Genomic DNA, 19,449 nt, shown 5'->3' with positions numbered 1-19,449 from the left:
GGTGAAGCTCTCTGGATGCTATTACTATAGTCCCAGACTGCAATGATCAGCTGTAAGGTGTCTGTTATGAAGCTTTATTGATAATCCTTGGTCCCTTTACAGCAAAACATTTTGAAACTCCAATTGTCACTGGGACAAAAAAAAATAATTTGTCTACAACTACAAATATAAAATATACAGTTTCAACTTACATACAAATACAACTTACCTATGGACCCTATCTTGTAACCAGGGGACTGCCTGTATATAGAATAGTCCATGTTTGATCACTATAGACACACATTGGAATGTGGGCAGAGTAATCATCAACTTTACTGATTATCCCGACTACACACAGTGATTGATAGTGATAGGCTGTATGTTTTACTCACAGGACCACTGTTCTCCCTATAAATTAGAGTCCTGAAGATGGGAGCTGCACCCATCAGTCACTTATGGCATATCCTATATCTCTTACATAAGCATTTATCATACGAACATCCCTGGCTGCCCATCTTGTGGTGGTGTGTAGAGGATGTCCTCGCCATATGAATAGACTATTACTATAAAGGACAGTTTATAGTTGGGGTTCTTAGCATGGAATCAGCATTTAGGATCCATTGGCTTCATACTACACCTCCTTCTTGCCGGTATGTAGGAAGCCATATAATGCCCCAACCTTGTAACTTCAGATACTTACTGTATAAGTGCAGCTCTCTCAAAGTACTTGACAGCTTTCTCACAGAACTTCTTGTCAATGTAATAAGCGCCAAGCCATTCAATCACTTCAATGTTTGATGGGAAATAGCGATAAGACTGTAAGAAAGACATATTCAGTAACCATCACCAAAACCCTGAAATGACAAAGCCATGCACCATATACAGCGTATACAGTGGAGGGAATTTACAGAGGAGAACGATACAGCATCTGGCCATAAAAACCAGGGTGTAGGGATTTTGATAAAACAATCCAGACATGTTGTACAATACCTCACAGTAGTAGTGGAAGGCCTCTGACTTGTCTCCCTGTGTATCGTACAATTCCCCGAGCTTAGCGAGTGCATGGGAATCAGTCGGTACAATGTTTCTAAGCTGCAGGAGCCATTCGATTGCCTGATTAGGATCATCCAACATTTCATACCTGTAGTCACTTGGTTAAAGGAAATATACTAGGAACCAACAAGTAGATTTAAAGGGGTTGACTGGAAGTGCCGCCATTCATTGTGCATGTGACCGCTGAGCCAGTCACTAGCTGTAGTGGTCACACATGTTCATGAACGGCATTCAGGATGGACCCTTTTTTCTTGGGATCCTTAATGGTCCAATGGCACATAGGTGCAGTATGACAGTGCTGTAGGAGAGAGGAATAATAGCCTTTTCATGACTTCTGTATGTGCTATACAAACCCTTTGATACAGATGACTGCAGTAAGGATACAAGTCAGCTATCTGGCTGACAACCTGTGCACTATTTCTCAGGATCGCATGGAGTTTATGAAAACAATCCAGAGCATCCTCCAGGCGATTTAATTTCTTGTACGTCAAACCTAAGACAAAAAAACATACATATCTTTATTTGAGACTAAAGGCTTCACAGAGACTTCACAGAATACCAGGATCTATAAAGGGGGGGTGGGGGGTGGGGGGTTATACATATGGATTTAATTTGGAGGAAAAAAAGTTGTAGAATTCCCTACCTCAAATTTGCAGCTTCATTGACACGTTACATATAATTACATCACACCGCATTGTTTAAAAGGGGTACTTTTTTTGGTCTATAGGAATTGTGATTAATATCAAATTGACAGGTGCCTAACCCCCAAAACCCTAACCTGCTATAAGAGACTTCAGACTTCAACAGAAGTACTGTGGCTTCTTCACATTCCACCAAGCACAATACAGTTCATTGTATAGTGGCTGTGCTTGGTATTACATATTGGCCTTTATAACTTCAGTAACACTGAATTACAAACAGGCCACATGACTGATAGATAGACATGACAGGCCTGTGAAGCAGAACTAGCACTAACTGATGTAATATTACTGAAACTGATCAGTAGGGGTACCAGACATCAGATCCCCCACTATACTGATATTATTGATGTATCCCAAGGATAGATATTGCATAAAAATGTATTAAAAACACTTTTAAAGTATTGACTACTGGATGTATGATATCATACCATTTTGGCTAAACTATATAATGGTTTATGAATGTACATTTTTTAACAAAATGATGCAAGTGGTCTCAGCTCCTACCACGTGAACCCGTCTGGAAGATGAAGAGCACGGAATACGCCTCGCCTTGGCGTGGTAGCTGTATGTTGCAAACTTTTTTTCCTCCAGCTCAAATCCAACGATATTCAGACGGTGTTGCAATAAAATAAATGCTTTATTCAGGTCACATTAAAAGCAGGCAAATACATCATGAAGTCCAGGACATCATGAAGTCCAGGACTTCATGATGTATTTGCCCGCTTTTAATGTGACCTGAATAAAGCATTTATTTTATTGCAACACCGTCTGAATATCGTTGGATTTGAGCTGGAGGAAAAAAAGTTTGCAACATACATTTTTTAACAACATTCCATTTTCCTATATACAATATATATTATATATCCTATAATGGTCCTTAAAGGGGTTTTCCCACGAAGACAAGTTAGGCCCTATCAACGGGATAGGACCTAACTTGCTGATGAGAACGGTGCTCGTCAATCTCTGTCAGCTCCAAAGAGATTAATGGAGCAGAAGGGTCATGCACGGTTGTCTGCACCATTAGTCTCCATCAGTCGGACCCCTCCTTTTCGCGATCTGTGGCGGTCTAAGCACTTAGATCCCCATTGATCAGCAAGTTAGACCCTATCCCATGGATAGAGTCTAACTTGTCTTTGTGGGAAAACCCCTTTAAATATAAGCATGTCATCTCCAACAGGAACCTATATGCTTCTGCATTAAATGATGCCATATATATACTACATATAGTAAGTAAGACCAACATACAGTCTATACAGTATAGTTTAAGGCAGAGCCCTCTTACCAAGATTATAGAGTGATTCTGTGCAGGAAGAGTCGTTCCTTAGAGCTTCTTTGTAATATTCAGCGGCTCTTTCATAGTCTCCATTTAGAAAAAGTGAATTGCCTTTATTAGTCAATGCGGATGGATTGTAACGATCAGATGTAACTGCTAAGTCTGCATACACATCGGCCTGGGTATAGTCTTTTTCCTGTAAGAAGATACAGACATGAAAGATGAGGGGTGACTGGACTGAAAATGAAAATCTGAACACAAATCAGTGTGGTGATCACAGCAGAAAACCTTATCCACAGATGGGAAATAACTTGCTGATCGGCGGTAGGACCACAACGGATCACAAGAACGGGAGTTCATTGCAGCCCCAAATGAATTGTGCAGCTGCATGCACTTGCGCTGCTTTCAATCATCACGATGGGAGTAGTACTTTGTCAGCACCGTAGATATGAACAGAGTAGCGGGCACATGTGTGTCCAGCTGCTTCATTCATTTAAGGGTGCAACAATCTCCTGTCATCCAGATCTGCGGGGGTCCCATCAGATCAGCAAATTATCTTATATCCTGTGAATAGGGGATAACTTCATGTAATTGAAATCCTTCATTAACTTTTATTTCTACTAAACCAAAGGCAAAACTATCAGCTGTCATGGCATCCAATGCCTACAAGGCCACCACTATTATTAGAAGGAGAGCAGGTATGAGGGAGATGACACAAAATATAGAGGGAAGAGAGAGAGAAGTAGAATATGTAGGATACAGAGAGACTACTATATAGATCTAATGGAAAAAGTTGAATGGACCAGCCGAACAGCAGAAGCTGTAACTTTATTTGCAATACATTTAAATTATCAAAGTGACATCCAGCAAAACAGGGTGTTTTACTGGATGTCACTTTGAACATTTTAATCTACTGTATTGCCATTAAAGTTGCAGCTTTATTGGCCATTCAACTTTTTTCATTCAATCACTATACCTTTGCAGCAAGGGGTACTCGTGACTTACTGGACCTAAGAGGTGAGCTGGAGGTTCTCTCTGTCTACTACTATATAGATCGCTGCACTAGCAATTTCCCACTTTTAATGATACACATGTTAAAATGATCAAAGCCTCATCCTTGAAACCTGTAGCTGCTGCACAACTAAGTGTGAGTCCATTCAATTTCTTCTACCAGAACCAATGATTACAAAAATAGAAACTTACCAGTAAGTAAAGGAATGATAGGTTGGTGGCCGCTGCACTCTTCACTCTGCTGTCTTTCTTCTCAAACATTTTTAAAGTTTCTACAGCCTAGAAAGAAAGAAAAGGATATGGTTTACCACCCATAACTTAGAGCAGAGCCTCCATAAGAGGGTGATCACTGGTCCTCTGAGCCTGTCCACCAAGATATCTAAATACTACTCTACATGATATTATCTCCACAGAGCAATGTAATACATACCATATCATACTGACAAGGTCAGGCAGAGTGAAAGATAAAGAGACATTATTGGAAAATGTACTTAAGATATATGAAAAAAAAAAGTAAAAGTAAGAAAATATTTTAACTGGCTTTAACACAGTTAATGGATATGTCAGAGATGGGCTAGAAATACCCATTTGTGGGGGGAGGAGTGTATATATTGTGACTTGCTCTATAGAATTTCTTCCTCTTTTCACAGTACATTTGTTGATGATGCATGATACCATCTTAGATCCATAGAAAGTTTAACTTTTGAAAGTCAATTTATAAAGAACAAGATTCAAAGGAGTTGTCCAAGAGGAGTCCAGATTAGATTGAGCCTGTCGGACCTTTTCCAGCCACTACACAGTTTGTGAAGCTGTGCTCAGTTCAGTAGAATGTGGCTTTTTGAGAGAGCTCAGAGACAGTTGTACTGGTAGATGTGCCCCAGAAAATACGTGGTTGTTGTCTCCTAGGGAAAGTCATGAAAAATAAAGTACTGTGCTGGACAACCCCTTTTATCTAAAGTGAAAAGATGGGGTTACATCAAATGGTAGCCCTTTTTATATGCACTTTAAAGGTGTAGGACATAACAAAGGGAGCAACCCTGGTAGGTCAAGTCTTTTAATATCTTACATGGACAATCATTTGATTATGTGGCCACATAAAAGGACACCCAGAGCTGTGGTTTATCAGATACAAAATCCCTTTAAAGGGGTCGTACCAGGTTTTCAAGTTATTCCCTTTCCATGGGTTAGTGGAAAACAAGTTGATTGGTGAAGGTCCGACTGAAACCCCCACCAAATCAGGAGAGTAGGAGCCCCAGCAATTTGGAGAACAGCAGTCATGTTCTCGTGATCCTTGAGGGTCCCAGCAGTCGGACCCTCAATGAACAGCTTAAAAACCTTGTACAACCCCATTAAAAGTTTGAAAGATGATATTATAATAGATGTATGTTAATGTCATTAAGCAGAATATACCTGGGTAAAGTTCTTCTGTTTCAGGAAAGTAATTGCCTTGTTGATCTCCAAATCATTAGCCAGCTCTACGTACTGGGATGTCTTTACTGCCTCCACACACCTAGGAACCAAAATCACATGTAATATTAGACTTTCATATAAAAAAATGTCATATATGTGTACAGTTCATTGCTGTGAATACCAACATAAGCATACAGGACTAAAACTGTACTCAAAAAACCGTATAGTCAATAATGCAGTATAAATCTTTATTAATACACATAAGGGAGATCAAAATGGACATTAAAAACAAACGTTAAAATCCACAAAAACAAACAACATGGTGGTGGTCAATCCATAGTATACAACACAGAGTATCCAGATATATAAAAATGTGACCATATAAATAAATACAGGATAGGGCTGGGCAAAATGTACAAATATAATATCTACCTAACCAGCTGTGCTCTGCCCCAAATAGTATGTGACTGGTGACATCAGCCAGGGGACGTTTTTATTTGAGCTGAGGGAGCAACCTGCGATGGAAACTTTGGAGCGGGAAGTCACCATGGATGTTAATTTGCTGGAAAGCACTTTTAACCAATTGATATCACTACAACACATCAACTCTACACAATATGGGTGGTCCTATTAGGGCCTTTTATTTACATTGTTAAAGTGTATTATTAATTGGCCAACCCCTTTAAACAAGCCAATAACATATCTTACCAGTCATAGCCAACATCAAACGAGGTTTCAATAACGGGTGCAATTAACTTTGCTGCCGTCATGATATATTTTTCAGCCAATGCTTTCCTAATGGGTTGGAAGAAGAAGAGGAAGAAAAGTTAGGCGTCATGGATGGATTAATATATAATAACACACTCCATCAATCTCGTATGTGCCCACCAAAGACATATTGGAAATACTCTGGTTCCTGGTGTTCTCCTCTGGATAAATGGGTATTCTACTGTAAAACATATTTCAGTAAGGGCTGAATATGGGAGCCCCTTACATGGCAAAACTTTAATGCTGAGTTCCACACTAAACTTCAATGGAAGTATCCTACACACAACACCTTACATCCGAGATCCCTAGAGGAGAAAGGCCAGAGAGCTGTGACTTTAAGCCACGTAACATGAATTGTTAGATCTGCCTTAATTACTTTATGGGCTATGTAGACTGTGGAAGATGTCTTCCATGGTTGAAAAATGCATGTCAACTTTACTGTGATTAAGTCCAAGACCGGATAACTAGATACTATTAGCACAATGATAAACTCTCAAGAATCCCAGTGTCTGCCATTATATTAACAAGAAGAAAGCACTGAAATTCTAACCTTACATGTTAGGCCCAGTGCACATCTCAGTTGGGTCTTCAGTTATTTGCATCAGTTATTGTGAGCCAAACCCTTGTCAGGCAACTACTTTGAGGTAAGGTATAATGGAAAGACTTTGTTCGACCACTCCCGTTTTTGGCTCCAAAAAAACAATGCAAAACACCAAAGACAAAACGGAGGTAAGAACTGTCCCATAGATATATTTCATGAGATCTTCTTACCTTTCTCGTTCCATTTGATGCAGACTGTCATTTTTAATAGCTTCTATTAATAAATTTGTATGAGGATCATCCTTAAAAAAATAAATAAATAAGTTCAGACTTTTACCACATGTCTACAGCTACATAATCCTTACAGACAAATAATGCTTGCACTGAACAGCTCAATAAATGGTCGGTAACTTTGCAACAAACTTTGCATAAATCAATTGTATAAGAGACTACAAAAAAAACTTATATTATCAGGGGAAAGCCCTTTTTTTTCCAATTACTTGTCTCCCCTCATGTATCAGTTTGCATAGAAGTTTGTGGAAGGGGGAGGGTTTCAAGTAAATAAAAGCGTAGCTAGATACCCACCAAACAACTCAACTCAAAAAGACACACATACAGCTTGTAGAGGGTAAAACTGATGGGTAAAATAGCACCAGGATTGTGGTTCTGTGTGCTGCAGAACCAGATATACAGGAAATTAGTGACATAGTTGGGGTTACCAACTCCAAATAAAGATCCCATTCCAGAATATCTCGATTGGTTTTAGCTGCAAGAGAATGATATATGTCTGAAGTGACACTCTCCCTGCAGCACTTAAAAGTGGCTTATTTCTAACAAAAGGGGACAGAGGAGATTTAACCTAAAAACAGGAATTCTAGAAAGCACATTTCATACCCTACCTGTGAGTGCTTTTAGTTAAGCGGGATAAAAGCTGGTGATGGGTTCCCTTTACATAAAAGCAACTTGAACCTTCGAGGGGATGGCCACTTACACCAAACTTTGACAGAGTAATGCCCCTTTCACACAGACAGTCTGGGGATGTACATTGGATATACATCCCCATAAATGGAGCCAGTGCTCCCAAATTATACTTGTCCTGCCAACCATTGATATGGGATTGTTTATTATGCAGTGAGCTGGTAAGACAGTAATGACTGAACTGCTCCCTCCTTCCACTGGAATCCAGCAGGACATAAAAGGGCCATGGCTCCTGATGGGTGATGCTATTAGGGTCTTACACTTACCCTAATGAAGTTTGGAATAAGTGGCCAATCCCTTCCAATGCCTAGTATTCATACACATAACTACCATGCTGTGTTACAGATCTGTAAGCACAATCCTGTAGGACGCCATCCTGTTCTGCGTTGTCCATTTCAAGGTACAATTCCTTTGTTATTTGACAATAGATTAAAAATAAAGAAATGCTTTTTTTTTTTTTTTAAATACACTGTATACTGCTACCTACACCAGGAGAAATATACTTGTCTTCATCATCAATCCCGAGAGGTGCTGCTATCAGCTTCTGGAAGGCTTTCTTCATTTTGTCTTGATCTCCCAAAGCAAAATAACACAGGATTAGATTAAAGCCAGCTTTCAGATTTGGAGATTCGCTCATGATGTGCTCAAAGCTGTTGATGGCGTCCGCATACTGCCCAGTTTTTACAAAAGTCACTCCGATATTCTGCATTATCTTTATCCTATAGCAGCACAGAAGTGATAGATGTTGGACACAATGAAATATATAATAACATGATATTTTTTCTATGTAATATAATGTATGTAAGACAATTATTGACCTCATCTCCTTATGGGCACCAGGAATCTGATCTAGAGCCATGCGATAAAATTTGATAGCTTTGGAGTAGTTCCTCTGTTTCAAATAGATATTTGCCATGTTCACCTTTAGACGACCTGAAAGAAAAAGTAATTTCTTCTATAAATGATTCATTTCGAATTATATTGTTATTTGGATTTTGGCCTTATTAACCATTTTTAGCACAGCGTATGGAGCAAAATTCCTACTATCCAAGTGGTGGAATTTAATTTTTAAGATCCAGATGACTTACGGTAATCATTTTATCCTTTGGGTTAGTACCATCACAGATATACCACTGCTGATCCTGGAAGTCTTATTCAATATTGGACAGCTTAAAGTAAATTTATCATCACAATCCATCATGATGAACCAGGGACACTTACTCATAGATCCAGGAACTGTGACTGTGGTAATCTTCTTATATTTGTTATCCATGGCTGCCTTCCTTTTAAAATCGACCTTTACAATTATGCAAATGAGTTTGAATTGCTTTGGGTTTCCAGAGTTCCTCCATGCTCTGGCTTTACAGGCTGTTACACTATCTCACCCTCCCCTTCTACTCTCTCGGCACTTCCCTCTTCCCGATGTAATCTCACCGCAACAGATGAAGTTTCAGCACACAGTGTGAGGGAGATGTGCTGAGGGAGCAGGGGGAGGTGGAAACAACAGGTGCAACAGCCTGTGAATCTGCAGCACCAAGAGGCTCTGTTAACACTGTCAGGAACCCTTCAGGCTCATTTGCATAATTTTAAAAGCTGATATTAGAAGGATGGCGGCCTTAGATAACAAATATAAGAAGATTACCACAGTCATGGAGCCTGGATCTATGAGCAAGTGTCCCTGGCTTGTCATGATGGATTTTGATGGTAGAATTCCTTTAATGGGATTTATACGAACCTCCCCTATTCTTCCCAGAGGTTGGAAGAATTTATCCGCTATCCTCAGGATAAACATCTTAAGATATTAGAAGGGTTTTATCTCTAATCAATGCAAAATAAATATAAGTTTCTGTAAGCAAAATATTTTTTTTTATAGATTTTGGCCCAAGATTTGTCATTTTTATCTCATAATGTGACAAAAAAATCATGTGCTCTCTGGTTTGGAAGGTATAAAATTACCTTCACGTAGAGAACAGTCCTCCCCTGTGTCAGGAACATTCCTGTGGCTAAAACACCTAGCGCTTCCAAGCCAAGTAAACACTAAGCCTGTCTTATCCTGGCCTGAAGACCCCAGTTGCCCTGTACAGCCCCTTCCCCCATCCATACGTAGTTTTATATGCAGTGCAGCAGTGTGTATGAACATACAGTGTAGGGATAATGCAGCAGGCTTATCTACAGATCTATGTAAAGTCTCACATATACAATCAGGAAACATGAAAGCATTGTGTGACAGGTGACAAGGTCTGCTACAACTTCAAAACACCTTTCAGTAATATGGACTGTATGACATCCATCTCCACCCGTCATGAGTGGTCATTCCATGTATATTTCTGGCTTTAAAGTGCTACCCAAAAAAATACCCAGCCCAATCTGCAGACATAATGTTACAGGTCATGTAAAATATTGAATATATATACCGTATATACTCGAGTATAAGCCGACCCAAGTATAAGCCGAGGCCCCTAATTTTACCACAAAAACCTGGTAAAACCCATATACTTTTTACTCGAGTATAAGCCGAATTTGGGTTTTCAGCACATTTTTTTTGTGCTGAAAAACTAGGCTTATACTTAAGTATATATATTTTTTTATTTTAAGGAGAAACTTAAGCGCAACTTGCCTAATAATTGTTTGACTTGCTGGTCATTATGGCTTTAGAGCAGTCCTACTCAGGTTGACAGTGATTTCTGCATTTGTGCTTGACTAAGACAGACTGTCAATCATTAAACAGGTTGCGCGAAAACAAAAGGATAGGGGATAAGTGTTTTTTGACTGTTCGGATCCACCTAGAGCAAGCAAAAGTATAGCAAGGTGGCTGTGGGGAAGAAAGGTGGGGGCGGGGAGCAGGGGCTTCATAAAAAAAGAAACTAGTACTAGGACTCATGTCGCGGTCCCCCCATCCCATGCACGTTTGTTAACAGCCTTCCCGTACGCCCACCCATCACCATGTCCCAGCGCTGAATCAGGCCTGTGTTCCCGTGCAAACAAACAGGGGCAAAGTCATGGAGGGACTGTGGCGTGGAACAGCAGGCGGGCCAGGTAAGAACTAGTTTATTTTTTTTTACGCAGCCCCCCCCACCCCTCAACGACTGCGCTATTTTTTGCTTATTCTCAGACAACCCCATTAAGTGACACTCTCTACTGAACTCATTAGCTCAGAGCAACAGGTTCACATTTAGAGAGCTTTTCCAAGTTTCGCAGAATAAGGAATAACATCGATGGAAGACTAAAGGCACTCACACTAATCATGAGAAAAAGGGGGTCTGTTCTCACTAAGCAATGGGTCGAGCTTGCATTCTGCCCTCCATACACATTTTATGAGGGCATCGGAGTAAGCTGAGCACTGTGCTCAGGAATTTCTGGTGCTCCCCTACTACTGAATTGAGTGACAGGACCCATGGTTGACATGACGCTCCATCATTTAGTGAGAATAGTACCCTGATTCTCATGAACTGCAAGGTTACATTCTCATGGGGGTTTCAGCAGTTGGACCCTCACTGATAAGATATCCTGTGTATAGGGGGTAACAATAAAAATTTAGAACAATGTTTTTAATACAACCTATTTCATTATACAAATTCTGCCCTTTACCACAAAGTCAAGTCAGAAATCTTCATTCAACAGGGTACATACCGGCATGACTAAACATCTTATTCTTCACAATGACTTGGTAAGTATTGAGGGCTTCTGCATACATCTCATTGGCTGAATACTGGGTCGCCAAGTTAAGCAACACCTGTTAAATAACACAGAAATAAATTGATTTCTTTTGTTATTATTACACTTATCACTATTTTTTTAAATTGTTTTAGATGCTATAAACATTATACTTTACATCAATGATGATACAGTCAAAAGTTATTTCCTATTTTTAGTGATGGATATTGCTATCATTATACTTACAGAGTATGTGAGATCCAGGTTAATATTCTCAGGGGATAAGATCTGTTCTCTTTGTCGGACCAAGACTCTCTCCTTCCTCCCAGCTTCCTTAGCTTTCTCCAATGCCTATAGTGCGGTATTATAATAATATACTATACAGCAAAAGAATAGAATACATGTATACACTTGGTCTGTAACCACACTGCTCACCTGCTTTTGATCTCCATTACTATTTGCAATACAACTTTCTTCTATTAATTCATTAACCTTCTTCTCCAATTGTCTTATCTTTTCTTCAGGTCTATGAAAGAGAGGAGATAAAGGACACCGGAAAGAAGTAGAACAATGGTTCTGGACCGGTGACCAAATATTTGTGTTTGCCCAGAAGAAGTTTCCCAGAAAATCCCTTTAAAAGGCAATGCTTCTAGGTGGAATAGATTTCATTTTATGTTGTATGGCTTGGGCAGAAATCGGTCAAAATTATTAAGAAGTGTCCAATTCTTAACATTAGTGCATCTTAAGCAGGTCAAAAAAATAATGTTAAAAAAAAAAGTGTTCTTTGGTTTGTCACAATACAATGGCTCCCCCTAGTGTACACTGCGTCACCTTGAAAGGGTGAAAGAATTTGGCAAGAAAACTAGACACAGAACTCCAAGAAAGTGAACAATCAGCACGAGTTGATGTTTTTATAAATCTTTGTAATTTATATCAGTGTTTGTGGCTTGAGGGCAGACAAAGGTCCCATGGAACCCAACATAGGACCCATCGCCACCAAATCTGCCATGGGACTTCTGGTCCCCATCCGGATAATAGTTTAAGGACATCTAGTGAATGTAGAAGTTTGGTTCCAACTTTATTGTACGAAATATTTGGCAATGAATATAGATATATGCTTGTGCTTTATTGTTGAAAGTACTGTCCCAACTTGGGAAGTTTTCCCCCCAATCCATATTAAAGCAAAAACTTTCTAGTTGGTGGAGTCAACATGCTCGGTTATCTGCAGCAGATCCAATAGAAGTGAAACGAATGGCTAGGCACAAGTTCGTCCTGCCATCCACCAGTTAGTGAAGACGAGATCCCCATTATCCTAATTGCTGGGGGTCCTATTCTCATGATGGGTGTTATTCTCACGTTATCTCCAGACTAACAAATTATCATTGCACTTATTAAATCTGTAGGGGTCCAAAGCCTGGAAACCAGATGGATCAGCTTGATCAGGTCTCTGGCATTACATCCAGTAGTCACTGTCTGTTTTCAAAGCTCATTCCTATTCAAGTGAATGAGGGAAAGCTGCAATACCAAGTACATCAACAATACAACATATAGCACCGTGCTTTATATGTAGTGAAAAGGTGTAGTGTTTTAAAGGGGTTCTCCCAAAGATAGGGCCTAACTTGCTGAACCGTGGGGTCTCAGTACCGAGATCCCCAAAGATCGCGAAAACGAGGGGTCCGACCGACCCCTTGCTTCACCTCAGACTAATGGAGCAGACGGCCGCGTATGACCGTTCTGCTCCATTAATCTCTGTGGAGCTGACAGAAATGGTTGAGAGCCGCACTCACAGTTCTTCGCCAGCCCTATAAAGATAAATGGAGAAGAACGGTCATGTGCGGCCGTCTGCTCCATTAGTCTCATGAAGCAACAAGGGGTCGGTCGGACCCCTCATTTTTGTGATCTGTGGTGGTCTCAGCACTGAGATGCCCACTGAATAGTAAGTTAGGCCCTATCCCTTGGATAGGGCCTAACTTGTCTCCGTGGGAAAACCCCTTTAACAGCTTATCAGACGAGGTAACAGGTCTTAGACCCCCAGCAGTCTGATATTAATGACCTACTATACTATACTACTGTACCTCAATGTGTCCCAGAAATCCATATTAATCCAAATAATTATTAAAGAAGCAAATAGTAACTCACGTGTCTTCACTCTTGGTCTCAAGAGGAGGAGCAGGACCTCGAGACTGACCCAACGGATCAAAAGAAGAACCTACATAAAAAGCAGTCCTATGTAAATAAGCTACTTGTCCTAGTTTTTCCCCTTTATCCCCAACATAATTGAAATGTACCTCTAAACCCTGCCTTAGTGTACCCAGCCGCACGCACAGCTGTCATGGGTCGAGCTGCTCCATCCTGCAAAACACGTGTACATACATACATGAGACAGATCTACAACTGGATTTACGGCTCATACTAATATCTATAAGCAAAATAGTACTACAAACACAATTTTTTTTTAATATGCCTGTTTGAAATGACTATTATATTATACCTGAACTGCCCCAGTCATTGGTCTTCCCATAGATGAAGAAAGGTTCACTCTAGGCTGCAGAAAGAAAATTAAAAAATAATAGAAATAGAATATTTATGGTCTATGTTAAGAACCGACTGTGTGGATTGATGTGTGCGAGGGTTGGATATAGGACCAAATAACTTTCCAGCATCATATAAACACAAAGCCGAAAGAGTTGGCTCCATCATCTCTACTGGGATTGCGGCTTCCACTAAAAGTGAAGAGTACAAGCGGATGTAGTTATGGCTTCTGACTACAACAGGCAGTAGTGGATTATAATATAGGCGGGTGGTAGCCCAGGGCCCAAGGAATCTAGGGGAACCAATGGCCACCGAAACCAACCACCATATTTTAAACTGAGGAACCTTCATCCAAAAGTAGCATCAGTTCCTGCTCACAATACACATGTAGACAAGAGCCATTCAGGACCTTTGAAGGTCCTCTAAAGGTCCTGAAAGTGCAGATTGAAAGCAGGTAACACATCCTCCATTCCTCAAGAAGCTGATTCTAGTATCAAATGTTGGAAGTGAATGCCAGACTCGTAAGGGCAATGATATTCATACAGCACATGGCTCATAGCAGTCTTAATCCTCCCCAGGCAACAGGGACACGGAAACAAATGCTTCAGGCTATGTCCCCCCTAACAGCTAATACTTGGAAAAACTGTTCAGTGGACCACTACTTTAACAGAATATACTGTGTGTAAGATCTGAAGATGAGGATCCACAACATTAGATGACAAAAGCAATAAAATACTTACACCAAATCCAGTTCCCAGAGGACGCACTGCAGCAGTTCCTGGTACCTTTGCTGTAATCTTTAAATAAAATACATTAATGTAACAATTATACAACACTGCGCAACTTTTTTTTTTTTTTTACATGGGGTCAGTTTGCCAGGAAGGAGTAAACGCACTAGCCTTTCAATGATATACACAAGGGAAAGGGCTGTCTTGACAAGACAAGCCATTTATGTAATCACAAGTAATTGGTGCTATTAACTGGAGACACTTCGATATCTACAGAAAGAACATTCTAGTAACAGTAGAGCAAATATCAGCGTAACATACAACATACCGGAGGTCTCCGTCCATGACTTGTCTTAACTGCCTGCTGAAAAGCTGCGTCGTTGTCTAAATCCTTAAACGAAAAGCAAGAAACATATATGAATTACAAAGGATACAAAAACATACAATTTCTACTGCAAATTGCATTTTTACAATTTAGCACCAGTTCACACCGGGGTCCAAGTTTTCCTTACAACCTTTGCAGACTTTTTAAAGGATACCTTCAGTTATACTTTCATTGCACCATTTTTTTTAGCTATTAAACACAGAAAGTTGAATACAAGCCTTATATTTTACCCCTTTATTTAATTGCCAGTCATGACACATAAAGCTTCTTTACAGTGGTATTTCTCTCTCAGGAGCAAAAGGAGAGAATTATGCATGCACAACTGCTTCATAGTTCACTGCAGCCATCGAAAATGCCTATGTAAGCTCCAAGCCCCCACTTTCAGCTATTCATGAAAGTCCAATAGAAGTTGAGACACGGGGTTAAGATGCATATGGGTGTCACAAGTAGGAACCACATTCCTCAGACACTGATGGAATATCCCATGGATTTGCCATAAATACACTTTTTTGTCAATTTTACTTAAAGGGAACCTACCACCACGAATCTACCTATAAAGGTAGATCGGGTGGTAGGTGGATGTAAGGGACGTGAGGAGAGCTCTTTTTAGAGCTAATCCTCACGCCCCTGCTAACGTTTGGGAAACTTTATTAACCTAATATGTAAATTTAGTTATGCGGCTACTGGGGCGTGGAGTAGCCGGCACGAGGCTACACAGCGCGGCTACTCCACGCCCCAGTAGCCACATTACTCCTCCTACCCTGTTGTGTCCGGCGCGCAGCTTCTCGTAGCTGCGCGCCCTCGTCTGCCAAGCCGGCTACTGCGCATGCGCAGTAGCTCCGTCCTCGGAGCTGGGACTGCTCAGCCGGCGTTCTGCGCATGCGCAGAACGCCATCATATCGGACGAGGGCGCGCAGCTACGAGGAGCTGCGCGCCGGACACAACAGGGTAGGAGGAGTAATGTGGCTACTGGGGCGTGGAGTAGCCGCGCTGTGTAGCCTCGTGCCGGCTACTCCACGCCCCAGTAGCCGCATAACTAAATTTACATATTAGGTTAATAAAGTTTCCCAAAAGTTAGCGGGGACGTGAGGATTAGCTCTAAAAAGAGCTATCCTCACATCCCTTACATCCACCTACCACCCGATCTACCTTTATAGGTAGATTCGTGGTGGTAGGTTCTCTTTAAATGGGGTTTCCAGGAATTAAGTAAACCCCCAGGCTGGGTGTAAGAAATAAATAAAAAAATAATTTACCCTGCTCCAGCTTCCAGCGTTGAGGTGATCTCATTGACACTACTAGCTGAGCCAGCAGTTTAAAGGGGCTGGCTACTTTAGCTCATGTTTTCTATAATGTATGTGTTGAGGGCAGTATATTAGGTAATTTACAATAGGTCATTTGATAATAAGTATTAGGTCATTTAAAAGTGTAGCTATTATAGAAAAGTGTATTCTATTATAGCATATAGATATAAACTTCACCTTATAATGTAACAAAATCCTAATAGATAGAACTGACCTCTGTGTCAAAGGTGGGATTGTAATCATTGTAACCAGAATATATATCCTCTTCATCCTCTTCTGTCGCCAGATGAACGTGACGCATTGTGAGATCCGCAACGGAGGAGGTAAAGGCTGGAAACTATGGCAAGTGAAAGAAAGAGATGAGGACATTTTTACACTAATCTGTCAACCATAGCTTACTTAAGGCTGGGAGATTTTGGCTGTGATATCCTATATTCTCAGTGCTCCAGTAAGTGTCATGAATGCATCAGCCATAGAATTGGTGCATTCTCCTAGAGCTTATCGCAGGATTTCTGAGATGAATGGAAAGACAAGTATTGTGTAGGCGCCAGGAGCAACAGCAATGGGTCTAAAGCAGCTCATCAGAGTCATCTATAGGCATGCTTGATAATGGCTCTATGGATGAGCTGAAACATTGCACCTTATTTTGCCATGGGTGAATAAAGATCACCTTTATACTTACTGGAGTGCTGCCTCATTGCATTTTTTTGGGGATATAGGTATGTATAAGTGTTTGGGATTTTATTACGGCACCACAGAGATGATATTTGGAGATCTGGGATATTAAACCATGATTCCCTGTGGGGATTATTATTGCCCTGTCAGGAGAAGCTCTGTCTCTGATTCACACATTAGTGTAAGGCCACCAGGATTCTCTAGTAATCTAAGGTCAATTATAGGGGCATTGGTCTCAGACCTCCATGGGTACGTGCACTGCACACTGTCCATGTATAGCCTTGATGTTACTTTAGATTTCAGGGTTTTTGCAGGGTTAAATACCTTATTTATATAGTACGACACAATGTATAATAAATGTATCATTAAAAATGAGCCTTTATTCAAATTCTCCTCCTGCCGGGTCTCTATAGTGGAACCTAATGGCTCAAGAGTCAGATGCTGGTCACACTTGCGTCACCTAAGCAGGTCATGTCCCGCGGCTTTACAAGCCTCATCTTATGAGATGTATCATCATCTGCAGGAATATCCATGTACATCGTCATGGTGAATGTGATGCAGGGCTACAAGACGCAGCCAGGCCTGTCACATGCTGATACTTGTGGTGCTACAACCGAACTCCTCCACAGTAATATCCAGCTCTATGTTATTACCTGTGGCCAAGTAACGCAGCGTCAATCCGCCTTCAGATACCGCACCCGTTACCGCACATACGTCAGTTGTGTTGTTGTTAACGTAAGCTCCAAGGATATCGCTCCCAGCATGCACCGCACACGGTATAGCTGCACTCTGATTGGTGCGGGCCACCTCACATGATTCTCACCTCGAGGACCCTGCAAACGCCGCTCTAGTTGCCGGGCAACCAGGAGCAAACTGAGAGAACCAATAACATTGGAGTAGGCGGGGGAAATGGATGAATGAAAGCGCGCGAGTAGAAGTGGGCGGGGGAAACGCGTCATGTAGAGAATGTGGGTGGACTCTGGGGGTTGTTTTACCGCCTTTTTCTGTCAGCGCGTGTGTTGTGCGCATGTGTGATGCTGTGACTGCTTTGCTGTCATGTACTTTGTGGAGATTTATAAGAAGTGTCAGAGCAGAACTCTACTAGTTGCCCATTGTAACCAATCAGAGCTCAGATTTCATTTTACCACAGCTGTTTATAAAATTAAAGCTGAGCTCTGATTGGTTTTCATGGGTTACTAGAACAGTTTTACCTCATAAACTAATGATGAATCTCCCGCTCAGGTGTTTATCAGCATGAAGTGTTTTGTGCTGAAGAAATAAGGTCTTCCATAGTATGAGAAAGGAAGTTGGAAAGAGCTTGAAAAATATAAAGTCTTTGGAGAAGATTTATCACATTATGTTCACATTACGTTTTCTGGCTTTTTTTCGGGAAAATTGGGGGCTTTGTGCCTTTTCTTTGCACCCTCTCAGTAAAGGTCATGGCGACTGAGTTTTCTAGTGTGGCTGATTTAGCTTTGGAATTCAGATTTTATCAAAAAGTCACACAATATTGTCTAACACTTTTGCAAAAAAACTCCCTGTGCATTGTGGGAAAGAGAATATAATGGGCTGCTTACAATGCTGAGATTTTTTATAAAATTTGCAAAAAGCTGAGATATGCCAGATTTAACACCCTCAAAGACAAATCAAACAAGCCCCAAAATAAATAAGTATACATAAGGATTTCCAGACTAAAGATAAATGATCCCCTACAGCTGACAAAGTTTGTGATGGAGAAAGACACAAAATGGGACACATTTCTTAGGGCTTGTATGCCTGAAATCTGGCATACAAGCCCTGAAATAGGTGCAAACCCGGAAATTGCACCCATTTCCTCCATTATGCCACCTCCACGCCAAGTTGCGGTAGAGGGGTGTGAAGGGAAAACAGTCAGTGGCAGAGTGGACTGGCGTGGGGCATTTCTGCCCTGTGCACTGCCTATAGCCTGACCCCTTCAGGGGCAGACTAGTGCGCAATTCGGCGGCAGGTAAGAACAGAAGGGTCACCATCATACGTTGGCACTAAGCGATGAAAAATGTGCCTCAATATGTGCACCACATGACCATGGGCCGGTGTTTATCTACAATAAATGAACAACGAAGATAGCGTGCCCAAGGCTGCATAAGCCAGCCACTCCGGTATTCAGTCTACAACCACTGAAGAAAGGCTAGGCCCCGGTGGAGGATGTTGCATATATAATGAGGGGGGCCATGATGGGTGGAGACAGGGTAGCTCTTGACTGCATGGTTGAGCTCCCCCGCCTCAATGACCGGATCTCAAGACAGACAGGATATTAATAAATGTCATTTTGGAAAAAATACATCAGTACATACAAGATATGAAAACATAAGGCATACAGGCAGTCCCCGGGTTACACAAAAGATAGGGTCTGTAGGTTTGTTCTTAAGTTGAAGTCGGAACTGAAGTCGGAACTGTATATTTTATCATTGTAATCCCAGCC

At 41.0% G+C, this 19,449-nt stretch overlaps 1 protein-coding gene across 1 annotated transcript in view; it reads right to left on the bottom strand.

The window, feature by feature from the left end:
* Window positions 1-17,852, bottom strand: part of IFT88 (intraflagellar transport 88) — a 29,407-nt gene extending 11,555 nt beyond the window's left edge. The window contains exons 1-20 of the mRNA XM_072134277.1: window positions 17,642-17,852; window positions 16,528-16,650; window positions 14,956-15,018; window positions 14,640-14,696; window positions 13,859-13,912; window positions 13,656-13,719; window positions 13,507-13,576; window positions 11,803-11,893; window positions 11,614-11,718; window positions 11,344-11,446; window positions 8,532-8,646; window positions 8,201-8,432; window positions 6,967-7,037; window positions 6,136-6,222; window positions 5,428-5,527; window positions 4,210-4,296; window positions 3,016-3,202; window positions 1,417-1,525; window positions 970-1,120; window positions 680-795 (exon numbers count right to left, since the gene is read on the bottom strand). Coding sequence (XP_071990378.1) covers window positions 680-795; window positions 970-1,120; window positions 1,417-1,525; window positions 3,016-3,202; window positions 4,210-4,296; window positions 5,428-5,527; window positions 6,136-6,222; window positions 6,967-7,037; window positions 8,201-8,432; window positions 8,532-8,646; window positions 11,344-11,446; window positions 11,614-11,718; window positions 11,803-11,893; window positions 13,507-13,576; window positions 13,656-13,719; window positions 13,859-13,912; window positions 14,640-14,696; window positions 14,956-15,018; window positions 16,528-16,614 — 1,949 coding nt within the window. The 5' untranslated portion in view covers window positions 16,615-16,650; window positions 17,642-17,852. The remainder of the gene's footprint in view (window positions 1-679; window positions 796-969; window positions 1,121-1,416; window positions 1,526-3,015; window positions 3,203-4,209; window positions 4,297-5,427; window positions 5,528-6,135; window positions 6,223-6,966; window positions 7,038-8,200; window positions 8,433-8,531; window positions 8,647-11,343; window positions 11,447-11,613; window positions 11,719-11,802; window positions 11,894-13,506; window positions 13,577-13,655; window positions 13,720-13,858; window positions 13,913-14,639; window positions 14,697-14,955; window positions 15,019-16,527; window positions 16,651-17,641) is intronic.
* Window positions 17,853-19,449: the final 1,597 nt, after the last annotated feature.

This window comes from Engystomops pustulosus, chromosome 2 (genome assembly GCF_040894005.1).
Source record: "Engystomops pustulosus chromosome 2, aEngPut4.maternal, whole genome shotgun sequence".
NCBI classification, from domain to species: domain Eukaryota; kingdom Metazoa; phylum Chordata; class Amphibia; order Anura; family Leptodactylidae; genus Engystomops; species Engystomops pustulosus.
Note: the sequence above shows the minus strand (reverse complement) of the source record. Positions and strands in the feature narration are given on the sequence as shown.